Raw genomic sequence first — 23,014 nt, 5'->3', positions numbered from 1 at the left:
AAGAAAAGGTTTGCCACAGCAGAAGCCAACAGTAATGCCACAAATTGCGAAGAATGCCTGAAGGGTGGGCAGCTCCCCACCTGGACCTGCTGGAGTCTCCCCAGGCTGGAGGAGGGCAGAGGGTCCATAGGAAGCAATCCAGCCACAGAGCCCCGGCTGGGAGATGTGTGGGGTGATGGAGTGTGGGAATGAGAAGACTCTCAGCCAACTGGGGATCCAAGGGCTTGCTTCCCAGGTGAGGTAAAGTCTGAGAGCTGCTCCCCCATGACAACAGACTGACAGCATGATGGGAGGGGTGGCAGCATTCTGTGTTGGCCAGAGTCCTGAGACAGACTCTTGAACCTCCCAAAGCCTCAGAATGCCACGAGGGAGCAGCAGAAAGTTTCCTTTGCCCCTAAGAGGGCCACAAAAGCGGTTGAGAGAGAGCCAGAGTGCATGAGGGAGCCTGCAGGTTCCAAGTAGAGCATGTGAACTGATGACCACAGACAGAAAACAAACATTAGCAGCAGATGCCACCTTATAGAGACAAAGATCATGACTCAGGAGATCTCCCCTCCACCAAGTTCCTCACACACATAGATGCCCCCCCCCCATGTAGAAAGAAGGGAAGGGGAAATTCTGAGTTCACTGAGGACACCTCGCACTGACTAGATTAAGCTCAGATATTGGGTAACATGAGGCTCACGAGAAAGGTCGAGTTGTGTTATAAATTATGTTTTACGTTGCTGTAGGCCGGAATCTGTGGGCTGTGCAAAGTTGACCCACCACACTAGCTTCACAGGATTGTTTTAATATAAGGTGAGCCCAAGAGGGGGACAGTCCCATATACACCTCTCCAATTATCCGATGCTTGTTGTTGTTGCTACAGCTCATGACTTCATTGCCCAGTGGCTTTCAGCTCCACTATTTACTAAACAGAAGGAGCAACGCAATGTGGCCAAGTTTACTAAGCTTATTTTTACAGCAAGCAAGAATATACCAGTGCATTACCTCAGAATTAACATATTTCATTTTCCCACATATAAGTAATGTGACCAGTGCTTGTAATTCAGTCAACCCACCTGTAACACGAGATATTATCTCTAAGTTGATAAGACACATTGGTTCAAGATTTCCTTTATATAAAATGATTCAACAAGGCATTTTTCTCAAGCGCTACAGTCCAGACCAGTTTTGCTGCTTGCTTGTCAAATACAGCTTGATTGTACGGGGTTAAAATAAATTCAGTCAACTACCTGTCTTCACCTCCTGCCAGGCACCCCAGAAGGACGTCGACTGTTTTTCCTTTAAAGTTACACCACTGGAAGCAAGTAATTGTCATTAATGTATTTATCATACTAAAGACTGCAACTACATATCTATGGTATGCTAAGTATTTTGCATAATTACTTAATTTAAACTTGAGAACTATCCCTATTTTATAAATCAGCAAACCGAGTCTCAGAGAGTTAAGTTATGATAAAGGCACAGAGTAGATGGCGATGCCTATATTTTGGATCCAAGTGTGTCTGACTTCTTCCAACTCTACCACAATGTCTTGCTAATGAAAGTATCTATGCTTATGCACAGGGAGATCAGCTCAGTGCTTTGTGTCCACCTAGAGGGGTGAGATAGGGAGGGTGGGATGGAGACACAAGAGGGAGGAGATATGGCGATGTACGTATATGTATAGCTGATTCACTTTGTTATACAGCAGAAACTAACACACAATTGTAAAGCAATTATACTCCAATAAAGATGTTTAAAAAAAAAAGAAAAGAAAATATCTAAGCTTATCTGAAGCACTTTTAAAAATTCTTGTCAAGAAACTCGAGGTCTAGGATAACAAGTCATTCTACCACTCCTACCCTTCTCATCTCCTACCCACTCCACCACACACCCTCCCTCTACCACACACTCACATCCATTCCCTGAACCCGCCTGCCTTCTTCCAAGCCTTCACAGAGCTGTTCCCTCTGCTTAGACTGTCCTACCTTTCCTCCCCATTTAAGAGAATTCCAACCCACCCTCTCCATCGGACAGTGACTTTGAAATCTTTGCTCCCTCTCCCAGGGAGACTAGCAGCCTCCACTCCAGCTTGTGCGATTAGTGTATCTTTCAATCATAGTGCACACCTGTCATTTGAGATTGGCACTTGTCTACATGTGCCTCTGTGACCACTACTAGAACATGAACTCCTAAAAGTCAGGGTCTGGAACCTATCTTTTTGCATACCTGTTAGTCCAAGCACTTAGGGAGCGCACAGTGGGAGTTCAGCCAGTACTTGTTGAATTCATGAATGAATCTCATTTTAAATCAAGGTCTATTATTTTACGTGTCCCAGATTGAGAATGAATCCTACGTAGGTAAACACTGTGAAGTAGCTGGCTCCTAAATGATTTTAAGGATGACTACGAAGAAAGACTTCACTTAACCACAGCCAGTTTTTCCAGAGACTTTGCCCGGTCTCGTCGCAGTTTCAGCCCAGGTAAGGGAGGGCCCCGCCTTCCTCCCTGCCAATCAATCGCTCCTCGCGCCTGCGCAGACACCGCCCCTCCCGGAGCCACGCCCCAGCCAGTGTCCCGAGACTGTCGCGGGCGGTTAGGTCCGGCGGGAACCTGTACTTCACTAGTTCGCCCACTATGACGATCGCCTACAGCTGCATTGCAAATGGCCGAGAGGTCCTAGCGGAGCTGACCCTAACCGGCGGCTCTTATCAGGTACCCCTGGGTCGTCACCTCGGCCTTCGCAGGCTCCACTTTTCGAGGGTGGCGCCCACGGGACCCGCCCCTCAGGACGGAGCGCCGAGGGGCTGCCCGGAGCGGGCTTTTGAGGCTTGAGGCCCCGCCCCCGCGTACGGCCTAGCTTGCGAGATGGTGAATCCCCGGCGTGAGCCCCTCGCGCTCCCGGCCGGCCGAGCCGCAAGTGCGCCGCCCAGGGGTTAGGGTTGGTGCTGCACGAGACATAGTTGAGATTTGCAGTCCTGTTTAATTCCGGAGACCTTTAAAGATTTTATCTCCCCCGCGGAGAAATGGCCTGGAGTTCAACACACATTTATTGAACGTGTTTTAGTTGCAAAATCCCGGGGTAAGGGTGTAGGGGATGCAACAAGGAAGAGAAGACGGCGCCTGGAGTTGTCCCTTGATGAGCACATTGTCCTTTTGTACCCAAGGGCTGCATTCGTTCTCCTCCAATGGAAAAAGTATTTCAGTGGCGGGAGATGGAGATTGCTCCTGTAGCACTCAGGATGCGTGACTGCTTGCCAACCACAGAGGAGGCGCTTGGCTTAAAAGTGTTACAAGAGTGAGCACTAGCCTGCCACGGGAAAGGGGAATGGGGACTCCATGCAGAGGGAACAGAATGGCGTGTTTGGGGGAACCGCAATAACCTCAGTGTGGCTAGAGCACGGGATCGCAGTATATAGGAGCTAAAGCTGAGGTCAGAAAAGTGGACAGAGAATAGCTGATGAAAGGTCCTATATTCAGTGTGTCCCTTATCCAAGGGAAACCAGGGAGCGGTTAAAGATTTATAAATGGAGGAATAGCAAGATCTGATCCATTTACTGGAAATTTTGGTCTGGTTACAATACAGAAGGGGGATTGGAGGGAAGAGAACCAGTTTGGATGGTGGCGTTATAGTTTATCTAGGAGCTCTAAAGTCCTGAGCTAAGGCAAGGACAGTGAAGAAGGAGAGGAGTGGGCAGATCCTAAAGAGACTTTGCAAACTAATCCTCAGGAGTTCATGACTGGCTGGATATGTTAGGATAGGGAACAGGGCCATGCCTAGGATGATTCTTTTTTTTTTTTTTTTTTAATCTTTTTCCCCCAGCTTTATTGAGATACAATTGGCATATAACATTTTGTAAGTTTAAGGTGTACAATGTGAAGATTTGTCAACTTTTTTTCTTAGGTGGCATTAAACAAGATGGAAACTACAGATGGAGGCAGGATTCTGGGGGAAGAAGTCAGAGGAAATGCAAGGGCGGGAAGTACAATTTGGGACAGCTTGAATTTTGTTGCCGGTTGGAAATAGCCGATCTATTTGTGTGTTTATTCCTCCATCTTATTCCCAAAAGATTTAAGTCTTTAAAAGTTCCAGTAGGTAGCAGTCAGAGGGTCAGGGCTAACAGTTAAAGATGGTAGAAGTGGGTAGGATTGCCCAAGTGAGAAGAAAGGAGTACCAAAAGGCAGAACACTGTTAAGAACAGAATAGAGAGGCTGGTCACCAAATGAGACCAGTGGTATTCTGAAAGCTGAGAGAAGAAAATTACAAAAATGTCTCATGACCCAGAGAACTTGAACAAGATCCAAGAGGTGTTCATTGGACTGACAATTAGGAAATGTTAAGTGATCCTACTGATAGTGGTAGAGGTAGAGGCAGAAGAAGCCAGATGGCTTTAGGCCAAGTGAACGGGAGACCAGGAAGTAGAGAGAGTGAAGTTAGACTGTTCTTTCAAGAATTTAGAAGGGGAATGAGAGAGGGTGAAAGCTAGAAGAAGTGTGGTCCAGGAAAGGGCCTCATTTTTTAATACAGGGAAAACCTTCACCTGAATATAGGCTAATGGAGAAGAGAAGAGGTTGAAGATATAAGGGGCAGTGATTATTGGTCAGAGCAAGTCCCGAAGGAGCACAAAGGGATGGATCCAATGTGGCAGTAGTGATGTGAGCCTTGGCTTAGAGGAATGCTGTCTTGGGGAAAGGAGGAGGTGTGGATATAGACATGGAATTCGGTCTCCTTCTGAGGCTCTCCTCTGTGCCAGTCCCTTGAATGCCATGTTCTTCAGGGTTCTAACTTTAGTCCTCTTTTAACTTGACACATTTGTTCACACAAATGGACACCTTTATTTTGATCACTGCCAAATCTGCTTTCAAGGTAATCTCTTTCCACGAGTAGATTGCCTAACAGAAGTTCAAGCATATCATGTCCAGCACTAAATTAATTCTTTCCTAGCGGATTCCTCCTCGTGTATTTCTAATCTTGCCGCACAGCTCTACTAAGCCATTCAAGCTGGAAACTGGGAGTCATCTTTCATTTTTCCCTCTTCTGCACCCTCAGATGTGTTCTTTGCCACCAAGTTTTATCAGTTCCATCTCCTGAGTACATCTTGAATCCATCTCCTTGTTTCTGAACCACATCTTCCTCAAGGCCCTTGTTACTTCTCACCAGGGTTATTGAAGATGCCTCCTAACTCATCTCCCAGACCTTAGCCTTGTCCCTCTCAAAACCAGCCTCCACACTGCTGCTCAGAGGATTGTTCCTAAAAGCAAATATGATCCTGTCACTCCCCTGCTTAAAATCATTGGGTGGCACCTGATTACTTTCATTGTAAAGCTCATAGTCCTTAGCCTGGCATTCACAGCCCTCCCTGGTAGGGCTCTCCCATGATTACCTCCTTCTCTTCCCCAGCTGTCCCTGTGCTCCAGCCATCCTGAACTTCATGCTGCTTTCCAGTCTCACCAAGATCTCCCTTCCAATCTCCTGTTCCCTCTCCCCGGAACCCACTTGTCTCCATTTTTTAGCAGTGTCACCTCTTCTGTGCTCTGAGATGTTCCTCAATTCCTCCTTGAAGCCTTCTCTATGCCCAGGCTAATTTACATCCCTTTACCAAACTACTTGCCAGGTTGAACTGGAATCTTCTTTTACTTATCTGTCTCTGCCATCGGACTCCTTCAGGACAGGGACTGTTTTCAACTCTGTCCTTACAGTGGACAATGCCTGGACCTAGTATGTTCTCAATAACTACTTAATTAATTATGAAGGGAGAGAGTCAGAAAGTTGAAGGAGTTTATAAGCCCATTGGCCTCTCTTTATGAAGCATGCAGGGAAGTAAGAAAGTGGAAGGTGGTGGAGCAGTATGCAGTTGGGGGACAGGATTAAAGGTCTGGAATGATTGCTGTGTGGAAGGCTGACCAGGGAGAAGGAGCTTTAAGGCACAGTTCTATCATATCTTCCTTCAGTGCTAAATATTAATGTCACAGATATTTTATACTCATTAGAAAATATTAGTATCTACCAAAGCTTAATCATGAAATCAAATGGAACTGGACAGGACTGCAGAGATCATCTTACCCAATCCTTTCATTCTTCACACAAGGAAACAGACCCAGACAACTCATTTTCTTAGGTTGTGCAGCACTTCAACTCCAGAAATGGCACTACAGTCCAGTGTGTCAATTATTTTACTGCCTCATGTTGCCATTTGCTTTGTTTCACGTGTTTCTGTGATTTCATAGTTTATATACTCTAAAAGGGACACTTTGGGAAGCGTAGGGGAATATGTTCCAGTGATGAGAATAGAGTAACTGAAAGATTATGTATTCTCTTAATTCCCTTAATGTTTCTTAGGAAATCGTTTCCTAGAGAATATTGCCTGGATTTTTCTGGTAATACCAAGAATTTCAAGTTTTACTCTCTACCATTAATAACAAGCTTTTCTCTCCCAAAAAGTTTTTATTTCAAGTGTCATTTTTTGAAAATGAAAAGTTAATCAGGAGTGTGGCTATTCAAGTCTTCTTAGGTAACTTTCGGGTTCCTTTCACACTTCTAAAGTCAATTAATGGGATTCCATATAATTAACTGTATTTAAGGTATTATGGATAATCATAATACCTTGCAAATTTTCTCCCAAAGAATGAGCCTTATAAGAAACAAGTAGGGACTTCCCTGGTGGTGCAGTGGTTAAGACTCCTCTTGCCAATGCAGGGGACACGGGTTCAATTCCTGGTCCGGAAAGATCCCACATGCCGCGGAGCAACTAAGCCTATGCACCACAACTGCTGAGCCTGTGCTCTAGAGCCTGCAAGCCACAACTACTGAGCCCATGTGCCTGGAGCCTGTGCGCCACAACTGCTGAAGCCCGTGCACTGTAGGGCCCGCGTGCTGCAACTACTAAGCCCGCGTGCTGCAACTACTGAAGCCTGCACGCCTAGAGCCCATGCTCTGCAACAAGAGAAGCCACCACAACAAGAAGCCCATGCACCACAACGAAGAGTTACCTCCCACTCGCCGCAACTAGAGAAAGCCCGCGTGCAGCAACGAAGACCCAACGCAGACAAACAAACAAACAAAAAAGAAATAAGTAGAAGGGATCTTAGCAACTATATGTTTAATAGAAAGATGTCAGTGAATAATAATGAGTAAAAATTTTATCTTAATCTAAAAAAAGGAAGACTGCATAGGTTATTCAGAGACTAAAAGCTGAATACTTTTAATCCATTAACATTTTATGTATAGCTTCGTAGAAGTCACTGAAAAGATATTTGATTAGATAGTCACATATCTTCCCAGTCATATTAATAATGTGCTGTGAAAAGGACTAATTAGTGCAACTTATATTTGCACACTTATATGTATATACACAAAATATATGTATATTTATGTAATTTTAATATTTTCCTTCATATTCATATGAACATTTCATGATAACTTGCCTCTTACCATGCATTATGAATAACCACCCATTAGTTCTCCTAGTAAACAGTTGTTCCTTAATAAACCAAACAGAACATTGGTAAATTAAGCAGATGAGTAATGAAAGACACTACAATCTTCTACAAAGTAAATACTGACAATTTATTTTTAGGAAGCAGCGGCAACAGTGCTTAAACTAGTGCTTCTTAGAGCTGAACCAAAGACCATAATTCAAATGGGAAGGTAAGGTATATTCTAATAAAAGTCTATTTTTTAATCATTACCAGCTGATAATTACAGTGATAATGACATGGGGAAAAATATTTCTTATACAGACTCTTGACTGAACTCTCAGAAAGGAGAACTTCTATATGTAAAAGTATAAAATCATGAATGAGAATGATGAACATTAAATTCAAGATAGTGGTTACCTCTGCAAAAGAGAAGGGAGGAGAAATTGAGGAAGTGTATACAGGGGACATTAATTGTATCTGTAACATCTTGACTGGATGGTAGGCCTACAGGTGTTCCTGTTATCTTATTCTCCATACCTTTTTAGTTATCCCCAAAATATTTCATTAATAAAAAAGGAAACTTCCACTTGAAAATATCTTTAATAACATCACTCTACTTTACTTGGGACATCACATGGTATGGTTTAAACTATGTAATGTCCCAAGTAAACATTTTGCTGGTAAAACAGGTGGGCAATAAGAGAGATCTATTATTTTTAGACTCATCATTGTCCTTTTAAGAGGAGGTTTGTTTTAACCTTTATATTGTAAAATAAAACAAAATACAAAAGCCACATCAAGCAAATGTATAGTTTTATGAAGTTTCTCAAAGGACCTCCCCCAACCAACTGCAACTACCATCTAAGCCAAAAAATAGAACACTGCCAGGTATCCCCAAAACTCCCTACCATGTATCCTGCCCCATTCACAGTTTCCTCCCTCCCCCCCAAATCAACCACCATTCCAAATTCTGTAGCAGTCACTTATCCTGTTTCTTCATTGCCTCAGCACCTAAATAAGCATCCTCAGGCACGAGAGCCCAATCCTGCCCATTTTTTAATTTGGTGTCTTTTAAGTCTCTTTAATCCACATATTCCCCCTCCATCCCTTTTCTTTCCTTACAATTTATTGTTGAAGAACCTATAGAGTTTCCCTCAGTCTGGTTTTGCTGATTGCATATTCAAAATGCAGTTCACCATGGTCCAAGCGGCTGGATCCAGTGGCCTAATCCCTTTGGCAAGACTGCAGGTGTTTTTTCATCAGACGGTATATAATACCTGCTTATATCTCCTTTTGGCATGCTAGTAGCCATTGATATTCATTGACTACACCCTAGAGCCATTGATTTATTGGGGGTTGCATAATGGTGATATTCTAGTTTTGTTTTCATTTGTTAGCTGGAATGATATCAAAAAGAGATTCTTTCCTCCTCTACTCTTGGCTTACCTATATTGAACATTCTAATTTGAATCTTTTGAGGACCTCTTCCCTGAACTCCAGACTTGTATATCCAACTGCTCATTCCACATATCTGTTGGATGTCTGATGGGCATCTCAAACTTCTGTCCAAAGCCACGCCTCCTGCAGTCTTCCACAGACCACCTTTCCAATTCCTCAGGCCTAAAACCTTCAGGATCCTTGACTTTGGTCTCTTTTACTTCCAAACCCAGCCCATCAGCAAATCCTGTTGTCTTTACCTTCCAAACGTATTCAGAATCTGACCACCTCTGCCACCATCTCTTGCTTGGGTGACTTGACATAAAGTTAAGTTCTTTTTTTTTATTATTTTGTTTTTGATTTTTAAGGATTGCATTCTTTAAAGTTTGATTTAATAACATTTTGTAATTATGTAAAACATTTATATGGCTCCAAAGTCAAATCTACAAAATGAGTTTCCTTCACAAAGTCTAATTTTCATTGCTTTCTTCACACTACTCTCTCTCCCTCTATGTAGGTAACCATTTCGAATTAAGTTCTTAGTTTGCCATTTTCCTTTTCTTTTTTTTCTATAAAAGACACATACATATATTTGTACTTCCCTTATGTTAGGAAATGAGACTGATACATAAATTGCAGTACATCATACACACTTTTCTCCATCTTGCATTTGTCAGTTAACAATATACCCTAGTCATCAGGTATTCAAGATTTTTAATATTTAAGGATGGTTTCTGAGTGTTACCAATAACACACTAAGCATACATTTAAAATCACATCCAGTATCAATTTAGATCACATATATAACTTTTGGAGAGATGACAGAATTAGCAACTCTTTTCCTGTGAAGACTCCTCTCTATTTAAAAATAAAAATATTTTCCTAGTGGATATTATGCATGTCAATTAATATCATTAAAAATATTTGTAGCATATTGTATTCATGATATGATATCAAGGATTTATATTGAAGGGGCACATATCTTAAATTTTCTGCCCCTGGGATTATCTTTTCTACCTATTTTTGAGATTCCTCATTCTCATATCTGTCCAGTTTAGCATTTGAACAGGTCTGTTGCCTGTTAACCATTTGAATATAGGGTGCTCAAAAATGACTAGATTAAAGCCTAGGCACCAGGCAACTATTTTGGTTGCCATATTCCTAAATTTTCTGGATTGTTGGGTAGTAAAGATGGAAGCACTTTCCAAGAGTCTTCTAGCCTCCTAATAAGTGAGTCTGAGAAGGCACAAAAGGTCTAGAAGTTGGAGTGGTCAGGAAAAGCTACACTGGATTACTGTAGGGGAGTTTAATTCCCCCTCCCGGACTCATCCTGTTCTCTAGAATATTTGGTCTTGGGAATTTACAACTTTCAAATTCTAATCTATCATAATAGAAAGCCAAGAAGTGCCAAAATTAAATATGTCTACCTAAAAATATGAGGATAGTAAAAATCAGTGAACATAGCATTTTCTCTTTGATCAGAATCTAGATTCAGTCTTGGAATGAGAGTGACTTCCATCAAAGGCATGTGAAATATATATGATTAGATTATTAGAATTTTCTCTATTGTAATTTATTTTTATTGATGCAATTTTAAATGCATATTCACATTTTAGAGAGTTTTTATTTAACATAGTTTAATTTTTCAAAGGTATGAAAGATATCTAATTATTCTGATTATAAAAAGTTATCTACATAGTTTTTATACATTAATGAGAGCTTGAAAACAAAATTAAATTCTCTGTATCAGTACTTCATTTAATATTATCATGTAACTGAATGTATTCTTTTCAAAGCTCTGTCTACCATACTCTCTTTATTGACGGAATCACTTACCTGTGTGCCTCAGACAATGCCTTAGATACTGTAACACCATCTGCATTTCTTAAAAATGTAAGTAATTTCTTTTACTGCTTTGACTTTTTCAGTTATTGAAATCATGAGGTCTGTTTATTGGTAATAATGTCCCTAACCAAAAGCAGATCTGTCTATATAGCAGAGCCATTAGTGACCTTCAGAGATTTCTTACCTTCATCCCTCATCTGTCTTCTGCTTCTACAATTCCCCTAACTCTTAAGCAAGATCTACAAAGATGATTAACCCAGATCATCTTTGGAATCTCTCATATTTACTTTGTTCTTTAAAAATAAGAAAAATTAAGCTTTACTAATATTTAATATACCTTCTCAATAGCATATGTATTTAATTTTCAAATAATTATAGATAAGACACTTCTGGCAGAAAATATGAATCAATTATGAGATAAATGAAAAAACAAATTTTTTGATCAAGATATACTACTTTTAGAGAACGTTTTACCTGAAAGTTGCCAACAAATATGAAATATGATAAATAGAGTACTTATGTGTATGTACTTATACAGATACATAAGATTTTATAAATTTCTGAAAGGCTAATTAATCTTCTCAATAGATATCATCTACTGCTGACTATCACCCAGTGTCTAACTTCCAACTAGAATAAGACTGTGAAAGGCAGTCTCAGAGACAGACTAGGGCTAAACCATTATTCTGGTAATTTTATGATCCAAATAGTATGTTTTTTTCTTATTTTAAAATACTAATCTTCAATTTTATTCACAAATGTATAATTTAGGAAAAGTATTTTAACAAAAAATATTAATGGAAAAATCGGTCAGCTGTACTATAGTTACTAATAGTTATTCTTCAGTCACATTATGCATATATTTCATTTGTTTAGTGTACCAACTTGTTTTAACACAACTCAAACTGTAACCATATATAGAATCAAGGATTATAAGGCCTAATATTGTAATTCACTCTACATTTATGCCTAGACAATTGTTAGCATCTACATGATAAACACTGTTAGCCATTTAACTGACTATACTCTAATTTTTTTTTTCCCTCTCTGCCATTATGGAAAAACATCCAACTTTCCAAAACCAGATGACACAAAATTACTAACTTCATGATTTTTACCACTGCTTTTCAGGTGATACAACATTAAGTACAAACAGTTGTCAGAATTCCTTCTTAAAGCTTTGAAATATCATATAACAACCCTATGGGGTTTGGAAGATAGTCTCATGACATTTAGTTGGGATTGTTTTGTTATCATTGAATGGATTTTGAGGGTAAGAGCAGGAGGGGAAAATGAAAAGCACTTACTTAGAGAGTATCAGTGACTCCTATCCTTCCTTGTCTGCCAGACGTGAACATCTGCAAGTCCCCTCAAGTCTTCAGAAATACCAATACCAAAGAATCAAGGTAGCACCTGCAATCTCACGATACGAGATAAGAGATATGAGCACACTTTTCATTAATACTGCATCTTTAAAATAGAAAAGATACCCTGCCACCAAATATCTAGAACTGTTCTGGTTTCATTTATTGCAAGTTTCTGCCAGACTTTGCTTCAAATAAACACTTGCTATGTAATGCTCCAGTTGAAATTATCTATATAATTTAAATATTTCCATTAATTTCCCCAGGTTAGTGAGACTTTTCTGAGAAGCCCTTTGATGTCACAAGAACATTTTTCTCCGTCAAATGCAGTTGCTACAGATTTTCAACAAGTATTAGGAAAGTATATGGTATGTAACCTCCAAGTGTGGTCCTAAACATTGTCAGTATTACATCTGACAAATCAGGAATTATGAGTTAAGAGCTGTTAAGGTGAATGAGAACTAAGAACTTCTATCTCTATATAATGATAAGGAATGATATCCATGAAATGTTGATAAATATTGAATAAAGCAAGACAGAGAAAATATATATGGTATGCTGTTATTTACTTACCATCCTTATATGCAACCATTTAAGAAAGAGGGAATAAATACAAATATGTTTGCTTATAGCAAAAACAGGGGGGATGGGGGGACAAAGGAAGGATAAACCAAAAACATTTCAGTGGTTGCCTGTGTATGGATGGGGACAGGAATAGAAACTAGACCTCTCTGAATGAAACTTGTCTTGCAAATTCGACTTGGAACCATGTAAATATTTTACACAATTTTTAAAATCATAAACATTGTGTAAATATTTTACACAATTTTAAAAATTATAATAATCATAATCATTGTGTAAATATTTTACACAAATATTAAATTAAATATTTTTAAAGTAGTCCCTCGGCAGAAATTAACATTGTAAATCAACTATACTTCAATACATTTTTTTTTTAAAAGAGTAGAGTCCCTATTAAGTGAAATAAGACAGTCACAAGAGGAAAAATACCGTGTGATTCCACTTACATGAGGTACACAGAGTGGTCAGATTTATAGCGACAGAAAGTAGAGAGGTGGTTGCCAGAGCCTGGGAGGAAGGGAGGAGGAGAAGTTACTGTTTAATGGGTACAGAGTTTCAGTTTGGGAAAATAAAAAGGTTCTGGAGATAGATGGTGGTGATATACTTAATGTGAACATACTTAATGCCACTGAACTATACAGCCAAAAATGGTTAAAATTGTACATTTTATGATATGTATGTTTTACCATAATAAAGATTTTTTTCTTTTATTGAAGTGTAGTTGCTGTACAATATAAGTTACAGGTGTACAATATAGTGATTCACAATTTTTAAAGGTTATACTCCACTTATAGTTATTATAAAATATTGGCTATATTCCCTATGTTTTACAATATACCCTTATAGCTTATTTTTGTACCTCTTAACCCCCTACACCTAACTCACCCCCCTCCCCTTTCCTGACCCCGCTGGTAACCACTAGTTTGTTCTCTGTATCTGTCAGTCTGCTTCTTTTTTGTTATATGCCTTAGTTTGTTGTATTTATTAAATTCCACATGTAAGTGATATCATACAGGATTTGTATTTCTCTGTCTGACTTATTTCACTTAGCATAATGCCCTCCGGGTCCATCCATGCTGCTGCAAATGGCAATATTTCATTGTTTTTTACAGCGTAGTAGTATTCCATTGTATATATGTATACCACATCTTCTTTTTGTTTTGTTTTTTTGTTTTTACCACATCTTCTTAATCCATTCATCTGTTGATGGACACTTAGGTGGCTTCTGTATCTTGGCTATTGTAAATAATGCTGCTATGAACATTGGGATGCATGTATCTTTTCAAATTAGTGTTTTTGGGGGTTTTTCGGATATATACCAGGGAGTAGAATTGCTGGGTCACGGTAGTTCTATTTTTAGTTTTTTGAGAAAGCTCAGTACTGTTTTCCACAGTGGTTGTACCAGTTTACATTCCCATCGTCAGTGCATAAGGGACAAACCAAATATTTGATGATACTAAGGAATTTTTTTAGATGTGATCATGATATTGTGCTTTTATTTTTTAAGAAAAACAAGGCCATATCTTTTAGAGATACAGATTGAAGCATTTACAGATTAAAATAATAGACTGTCTAGGATTTGCTTTAAAATAATACATTTGGGGAAGGAGTAATCAGTAGTAATACAGATGAAATAAAATTGGCCATGTGTTGATAATTGCTGAAAGTAGGTGATGGGTACACTAAACAGTTCACTCTGCTTCTGTATATGTTTGAACTTTTCCATAATAAAATAAATTTTAAGTATACCTGAATTAGTTTTCTATTTATGGTAACAAATTTGTATGGTGGCGCAGTGGTTGAGAATCTGCCTGCCAATGCAGAGTACAAGGGTTCAAGCCCTGGTCTGGGAAGATCCCACATGCCGCGGAGCAACTAGGCCCGTGAGCCACAACTGAGCCTGCGCGTCTGGAGCCTGTGCTCCGCAACAAGAAAGGCCGCGATAGTGAGAGGCCCGCGCACCGCGATGAAGAGTGGCCCGCTTGCCACAACTAGAGAAAGCCCTAGCCCAGGAACGAAGGCCCAACACAGCCAAAAATAAATAAATAAATAAATAAATTGTATGGTAACAAATTACCACAAATCAGCAGCCTAAAACAACACACATTTATTATCTCACAGTTTTTATGAGTCAGGAATCAAGGCGTGTTTTTTTTATCTTTTTTTTGTGTGTGGTACGCGGGCCTCTCACTGTTGTGGCCTCTCCCGTCGCAGAGCACAGGCTCCAGACGCGCAGGCTCAGTGGCCATGGCTCACGTGCCCAGCCGCTCCGCAGCATGTGGGTTCTTCCCGGACCGGGGCACGAACCCATGTCCCCTGCATCGTCAGGCGGACTCTCAACCACTGCACCACCAGGGAAGCCCTCAAGGCATGGTTTAACTGGGTTTTCTGCTCAGGGTCTCACAAGGCTGCAGTGAATGTGTCAGCCAGACTATGTTCTCATCTGGAAGCTCTGGGGAAGAATCTGCTTCCATTCAGATTGTTGCAGAATTTATTTCCTAAGAGCTGTGCGAGGGGTGCAGCTTTTTGCTGGCTGTTGGCTGGAGGACACCCTCGGTCCTAAAGACTGATAGCAGTTCTTTGCCACGAGGGCATCCTCAGCACAGCTGCTTGCTTCTTCAAGGCCAGCAGAGGAATCTCTCACTCCAGTCTGCTAAATATTATATAATATGATGTAATCACAGGAGTGACATCCCATCACCTTTGCTTCCATTCGTTAGGGGCAGATCACACTGAAGGGGAGGGAATTTTATAAAGATGTGACTCAGTGGGGGTCCCCACAGGGTGAGTCCACCACAATGCCTGAAGAAATAACTAAGGATAGATATATTAAATTTGTATATTCTCTTATGGAGAATTCTGCAATATTCAACACAGCTAAAATATATAATTAACATAGCTCCCTGAAAACCCTGCGAAAATATGCACATTTTAAGCAGTTAACACATCTGACATCAAAGAAATTTGTTTAACATGTATAAACTAACCTGGTGAGCTTCAAATCTGTAGAAAATTTTACAAAAGGTGTTGACTTTTTTATACTATGATTAGCAAAATGCACACAGCAAAAAAAAAAGTAGTTTTGAGAGAGTTTTAAATATATTTATATATATAAATGTACCAAATGCCATTGAATGGACTGTGAATACATTATCTTAACAAAACTTAGATGAGCCTCTTAATCTTAAAAGATTAAGCATTTTTTAAAAGGAGAGAAAAAGAGAAAAGGAATAAAAAGAAAAATCAAAGATTCACCATTTATCTTAACTTGATTATGTCTTTTTTTAATTAATTTTTATTGGAGTGTAGTTGCTTTACAGTGTTGTGTTAGTTTCTGCTGTACAGCAAAGTGAATCAGTTATACATATACATATATCCACTTTTTCGGGGATTTCTTTCCCATTTAGGACACCACGGAGCACTGAGTAGAGTTCCCTGTGCTATATCTTAACTTGATTATGTCTTAATAAAAAAATTTTAACCCATGAGCCATAGAAGCATCCACTAAACATTTCTTAACACAAGCCACCAAAACCTTATTTCCAAATAAGGTCACATTCACAAGTATCCAGAATTAGGACTTAAAAGAATCTTTTTGGGGAGACACAGTTCAACTAGGAATTCCCTCTTTTCTACATTCCAACTAGTGAGCTCCTCACAGAACATCAATTGTAAGTTGCATGGTCCAGTGACCAAGATCAGAGTTCTGTTTAAGGTGGATTTGATCACTTGCCAAAGAGCAGGAGATTTTAATATCATTTTTATATTTAAAAATAATGCTCATTAATAAAGTGAGATAATACAAAAGTATAAAAAGTGAAATATAAATATCTCCTACAATCTCAATCAAACCCCCCTGAGGTGAACACTCTTAACAGTTTGGTGTGTAAGCTTCCAGAATTTATATATATATATATATATATATATATATATTTATATATAAATTCACAAAACTGGGATCATTAGTACAATAGGTAAAGGCTTAATCTCTAGAGCTTCTTAGTCTGAATCCTTGTTTTGCCTCTAGCTGTGTAACATTCGGCAATATATTAACTTTCTCAGTCTGAGTTTTCTTATTTAGAAAATAAAAGATGAAAAGAGTAGTACTTTATATAATGGTTTGGGAATTAAATGAACTAATACGTGTGAAGTGCTTAAAACAGTGCCTGCCACATACTAAGTGCTTGATAAGTTATTATTTAATACTCTTCTGCAGCTGCAGCTTACTTTTCAAATATAACACTATATCTTAGAGATCATTTTTTATTGAAGTATAGTTGATTTACAATGCCATGTTAGTTTCAGGTGTACAGCACAGTGATTCAGTTATATATATATATTCTCTTTCAGAGTCTTTTCCCTTACAGGTTTTTACAAAGTATTGAGTACTCTGAGTATCATTAAATATAGTTGACTGTAGTTCCCTGTGCTATACAGTAGGTCTTTGTTGATTATCTATTTTATAAGTAGTAGTGTATACATGTTAATCCCAAACTCTTAATTTATCCCTCCCCACACTGCCCCCCTTGGTAACCATAAGTTTGTTTTCTATGTCTGTGTGTCTCTTTCCGTTTTGCAAATGAGTTCATTTGTGTCTTTTTTTTTTTTTTTTAGATTGCACATATAAGCAATATCATATGATATTTGTCTTTGTCTGGCTTACTTCACTCAGTATGATAATCTCTAGATCTATCCATATTGCTGTAAATGGCATTATTTCATTCTTTTTTATGGCTGAGTAATATTCCATTGTATAGATGTACCACATCTTCTTTATCCATTCCTCTGTCGATGGACATTTAGGTTGCTCCTGTGTCTTGGCTACTGTAAATAGTGCTGCAGTAAACTGAGGTGCATGTATCATTTCAAATTACAGTTTTCTCCAGATGTAGAGGTCATTTTTAATATGGATAGAGTTGAAGACAAAAATAGCAACAAAGAACAAAAGCAATGAATAGAAAATGGTAACAAATATGGTAGATATTAATCTAGCTATATCAATAATCACTTTAAAAGTTAATGGCCTAGGACTTCCCTGGTGGTGCACAGGCTAAGAATCTGCCTGCCAATGCAGGGGACACGGGTTCAAGCCCTGGTCTAGGAGGATCCCACATGCCGTGGAGCAACTAAGGCCATGTGCCACAACTACAGAGCCTGTGCTCTAGAGCCCACGAGCCACAACTACTGAGCCCACGCGCTGCAGCTACTGAAGTCCACGCACCTAGAGCCTGTGCTCTGCAACAAAGAGAAGCCACCACAATGAGAAGCCCACGCACCACAACGAAGAGTAGCCCCTGCTCACCGCAACTAGAGGAAGCCCGCACGCAGCAACGAAGACCCAACTCAGCCAAAAATAAATAAATAAATAAATTATAATAAAATTAAAAAGTTAATGGTCTAAATACACCAATTAAAAGAGATTGTCAAACTGGATCAAGAAGCTGTCATGAGAATGAGAAGACAAGCCGCAGACTGGGAGAAAATACTTGCAAAAGGCAAATCTGATAAAGGACTATAACCCAAAATATACAAAGTACTCTTAAAACTCAACGATAAGAAAACAAACAACCCAATTTTTTAAATGGGCCAAATATTTGAATAGATACCTCACCAAAGAAGATATACAGATGGCAAATAAGCATATGAAAAGGCTCAACATCGTATGTCATTAGGGAATTGCAAATTATAGCAACAATGAAATACCCCTAACACACCTATTAGAATGGCCAAAATTCAAAACACTGACAACACCAAATGCTGGCAAGGATGTGGAGCAATAGGAACTCTGATTCACTGCTGATGGGAATGCAAAATGGTATAGTCACTGTGGAAGACAATTTGGCAGTTACTTACAAAACTAACATACTCTTACCATATGATCCAGCAATAGCGCTCCTCGGTATTTACCCAAAGGAGTTGAAAATTATATCCACACGAAAACCTGTATATGGATATTATATCAGCTTTATCCATAATTGCAAAGACATGGCAGCAATCAAGATGTCTTTCCATAGGTGAATGGATAAATAAACTACAGTACATCCAAACAATGGACTATTATTCAGCACTAAAAAGAAGTGAGCTATTAAACCATGAACAGACATGGAGGAAACTTAAATGCACATTGCTAAGTGAAAGAAGCCAATCTGAAAACACTGCATACTGTATGACTCTAACTATATGGTATTCTGGAAAAGACAAAACTATGGAGACAGTAAAAAGACCAGTTTTTGCGAGGGCTAAGGGAAAAAGGAAGTATGAATAGGTGGAGCACAGAGGATTTTAAGGGCAGTGAAACTGTTCTGTATGATACTGTAATGACGAAAACATGTCATTAGATGTTTGTCAAAATCCACTGAATGTACAATATTAACAGTGAACCCTAATGGAAACTATGGACTTTGGATGATAATGATGCATCAACATAGGGTCATCCATTGTGACAAATGGACCACTCAAGCGCAGGATGTTGATAGTGAGGGCGGCCGTGCATGTATGGGGGGTAAGGAGCATGCAGGAACTCTGTAATTACCACTCAATTTTACCATGAACCTAAAAAAGTCTATTCAAATAAATATACAATTTAAATTCTTTAAAAATCCACTGCTGATTGAATACATTGATATATTCCCTCTCCTGCCACCCCCCATTTTTTCTGCATGATTAAGGTAGGACAGTTTGAGGCTTAGTTGATTCCTTATGCTGAAATACAAGTGAGATGTGCCTTTGACACCTTTGTTCTAATTTGTACAATATATTACAATAGATTTCATTTATAGAAAATAAAATGTATATTATATTTCACTTCTGTGTAGATGAAATACAATAAAAATCAAGAGGACAGCTCGATATCCGCACTGAAGAGTCAAGTAACTGATGTAAAAAATGTTATGACCCAAAATATCGATAAAATTTTGGAAAGAGAAGAAAGATTGGATATCTTCACTGATAGAACAGATGATCTGCAAACAACTGTGAGTGTTACACGGCTGCCTTAATACCCAAACAGTGCTCTAAGTCATAGGATCATTGCCCTTGAGGCAAACTGCCAAAAGCAAAAACATACTGGGACACTTGGTGAGATAATCCTATGTCACCAAATTATGGCTTTATCAAAAATTATTCAAGTGCAACTAAAATATTAAAAGAATAATTATAAAACAATCCAAATTTTAAAGCCCATTAAAGTAGAAAGTGGTTATTTGTGTAACAGAAGGGTTTCTTACATTAAGAAACACACAGGTTAGTCAACAAATAAATTGCAAGGGAAAAAAAGGAGAGGGAAACTTACCAATAAAAGGACTTAGAAGGTATATCAATTGCAATAATCAAAATTATTTGGATTTTGATTCAAACAAACTATAAAAATGAAAATTTACAACTTCATGAGACAAATAGATATTTGAACTCTAGCTGGATATTAGATGAGGTTAAGGAATATAATTAATGATAATGGCATTGTGGTTATGTTTTTAAAAGTCATTACTTATTAGAGATACATGCTAAAATATTTACAGATGAAATTTTGTAACATCTGAGATTTGCTTCAAAATAGTTTGGGGGAGCAGAATGGTGTATAAATTAAACAAAATTGGCCATAAATTGACAATGGTTAAATCTGGATGCTGAGTATACAGGGGTTCGTTATACCATCCTGTCAACTTTTGTATGTGTCTGAAATTCTCTATTAGAAAATAGTTTTAAAACAATTACCAAGTGTTCAATAGCTCCTTTTGAGCATTTTTTTTTTTTTTTTTGGCCACATCTTGCGACTTGTGGGATCTTAGTTCCCCAACCAGGGATCAAACCTGTGCCTCCTGCAGTGGAAGCTCGGAGTCCTAACCACCGGACTGCCAGGGAATTACCCCGCTTTGAGCATTTCAAATTTTATTTTTACAGATCTTTTCTAGAAACACAGCCACCATATAAAGCAAAGTATACACACTACTTTTTACTCATCAAGTTCTATTGATTCAACCTCCTAAATCTTTTTTGTTCTAAGCCTCATTTTTTTCACCTTTCAAAATAATTTACCAAGGTATTATTCACATATATTCATCCAGTTTAAGTGTGGAGTTTGACAAATTGTGGTAATTGTGTACAATTGTGTGACCACAATCAAGTTGTGGACTAGCTCTTCCATCCTAAAATCTGCCCTCCTTTGTAGTTTACTCTTCCCCAACCCTGACCCCAACCAACCACTAATCTGCTTTCTGTCACTATAGTGTTGTCTTTTCTACAACGTCATATGAAAAGAATCATACAATACAGTCTTTTGTGTTTGACTTCTTTTACTTAATATAACGTTTTTTATATTCATGTTGTTGTGTGTTAATATGTTATTCCTTATCATTGCTAAATAGTATTCCACAGATAGCTAAATCTCTTTTAAACACACCTTCTGCCCATCCCAATGCCACTCACCGTCTCACTCCAAGATCAATTATCTCTTGTCTGACTATGGTAATTCCCAGATTTAATTGTTCTCCCTATTTTTGGTTCTACTCTGCTCCAGTCATCCTCCATACTGACACTAGAGTATTCTTTTAAAATGCAAGTATGAGCGTTATCTATAGCCTTTTTAAAACCCTCTAGTGGTGCCCCTTTGTCCAAGCAGGGTAGAGTCCAACCTCCCTAACTTAATGAGCTTTCTTCTGATTATATTGCCAGTCATATCACCCAGAGGTCATGTCTTGTAGTTTATAAATCTCAAAAAATATCAGACTATTTGTAGTTCTCCAAAATACCTGTTGCATTATTTCACAACTTTATGCATACTGTTCCCTCTTTTTCCTTCCCCTGGAAAACTACTCATCCATCAAAACCCAACTCAAGAATCATCTCCTCATCCATTGCCCAGGCTGAGTTTATGCCTCTCTCATCTATGCCATCCCTGCACCTTGTATTTATTGATCAATTAAACAAATATCTTTTGAAGATCTACTGTCTACTAGGCTCTATAATAGGCACTAAGAACAATAAGGATGAATATGATAGCCACAACCCCAGCAAACCAGCACTCAATGTTAGTTAAATCAAACACTACTTACTTAAACAAAGCAATCCTCTACATTGCTTTTATAGCAGGAAAAAGATGTCACATCAGTTTGTATAATCTACAAAGAAGAATTAATAAAGTAAATCATTGTCTAGCATTGCAGTTGTTGTCTTTATGAGAGTTATAACACAAGAGTTCAGATAAAACTGTCCAAGCCATTTAGATTCATTCATTGTTCATTAATAAACATTCTTTGGGGGCCTGTTATTTTTTTGTTTTTGTTTTTGTTTTTGTTTTTTTTTGCAGTACATGGGCCTCTCACTGTTGTGGCCTCTCCCGTTGTGGAGCACAGGCTCCGGACGCGCAGGCTCAGCGGCCATGGCTCACGGACCCAGCCGCTCCGCGGCATGTGGGATCCTCCCGGACCGGGGCACGAACCCACGTCCCCCTCATTGGCAGGCGGACTCTCAACCACTGTGCCACCAGGGAAGCCCTGGGGGCCTGTTATATACAGGATATTATGCTTGTCATCTTCAGGGATAAAAGAATGGAATAAGATACTTGCCACAGTTTAATCTACTGCAGGAGACATATTTGTATAAACCTAACTGCAATATAAAGTATGTGTTAAGTGTCATAATAGACGGATAAAGCATAACAGCGATAACAGCCAAACAGTGGATAACTGACAGTATCTACATTTTTACAACGCGTTTTGAAATTAGTCAGAAAATTCCTTACCTCATTCAACATTTATTTCAAGTATATGAAAAAGGTTTTTTTTAAATATTTATTAGCTGCCTTGGGTCTTAGTTGCGCACACGGGATCTTTTGTTGCGGCGTGCAGGCTCTTTGCTGCGGTGCACAGGCGTGCGGGCTCCAAAGCGAGCAGGCTCAGTAACTGTGGCGCGGGCTTAGTTGCCCTGCGGCATGTGGGATCTTAGTTCGCAGACCAGGGATTGAACCAGCGTCCTGCACATTGCAGGACGGATTCTTAACCACTGGACCACCAGGGAAGTCCCTATGAAAAAGTTTTGAGAATAATATATCTAATACCCTTGTAATCATCAGCCAGCTTTATCTGGACTAAATATTTTGCCACATTTGGTTTGGGCCTTTGTTTCTTAAAGAAATAAAATTGTACATATAATTAAAGTCCCCTGTGTACCTTTCCCAAGCCCATTCCACTCCCTCACCAGAAGAACCGCTATCGTGAATTTGATTTGAATCATTTGTATGCATGTTTTGATTCCTCTGCTATATATGTGTAGCTATATATGTATCTGTAGTATTGGTTTGCTTTTTTTTTTTTTTTTAAATAATACACAATGTATTTATTTATTTATTTATTTATGGCTGTGCTGGGTCTTCGTTTCTGTGCGAGG

The 23,014-nt window shown here is 38.8% G+C and overlaps 1 protein-coding gene across 1 annotated transcript in view; it reads left to right on the top strand.

The window, feature by feature from the left end:
• The first annotated feature begins 2,621 nt into the window (after window positions 1–2,621).
• Window positions 2,622–23,014, top strand: part of LOC103090091 (vesicle-associated membrane protein 8-like) — a 32,552-nt gene continuing 12,159 nt past the window's right edge. The window contains exons 1-5 of the mRNA XM_007447554.1: window positions 2,622–2,699; window positions 7,562–7,632; window positions 10,637–10,733; window positions 12,316–12,417; window positions 19,447–19,605. Coding sequence (XP_007447616.1) covers window positions 2,622–2,699; window positions 7,562–7,632; window positions 10,637–10,733; window positions 12,316–12,417; window positions 19,447–19,605 — 507 coding nt within the window. The remainder of the gene's footprint in view (window positions 2,700–7,561; window positions 7,633–10,636; window positions 10,734–12,315; window positions 12,418–19,446; window positions 19,606–23,014) is intronic.

The sequence above is a fragment of the Lipotes vexillifer genome, unplaced genomic scaffold (assembly GCF_000442215.2).
Source record: "Lipotes vexillifer unplaced genomic scaffold, Lipotes_vexillifer_v1.1 scaffold272, whole genome shotgun sequence".
NCBI lineage: Eukaryota > Metazoa > Chordata > Mammalia > Artiodactyla > Lipotidae > Lipotes > Lipotes vexillifer.
The sequence above is the reverse complement of the archived record's forward strand: the minus strand, read 5'-3'. Positions and strand labels throughout refer to the sequence as shown.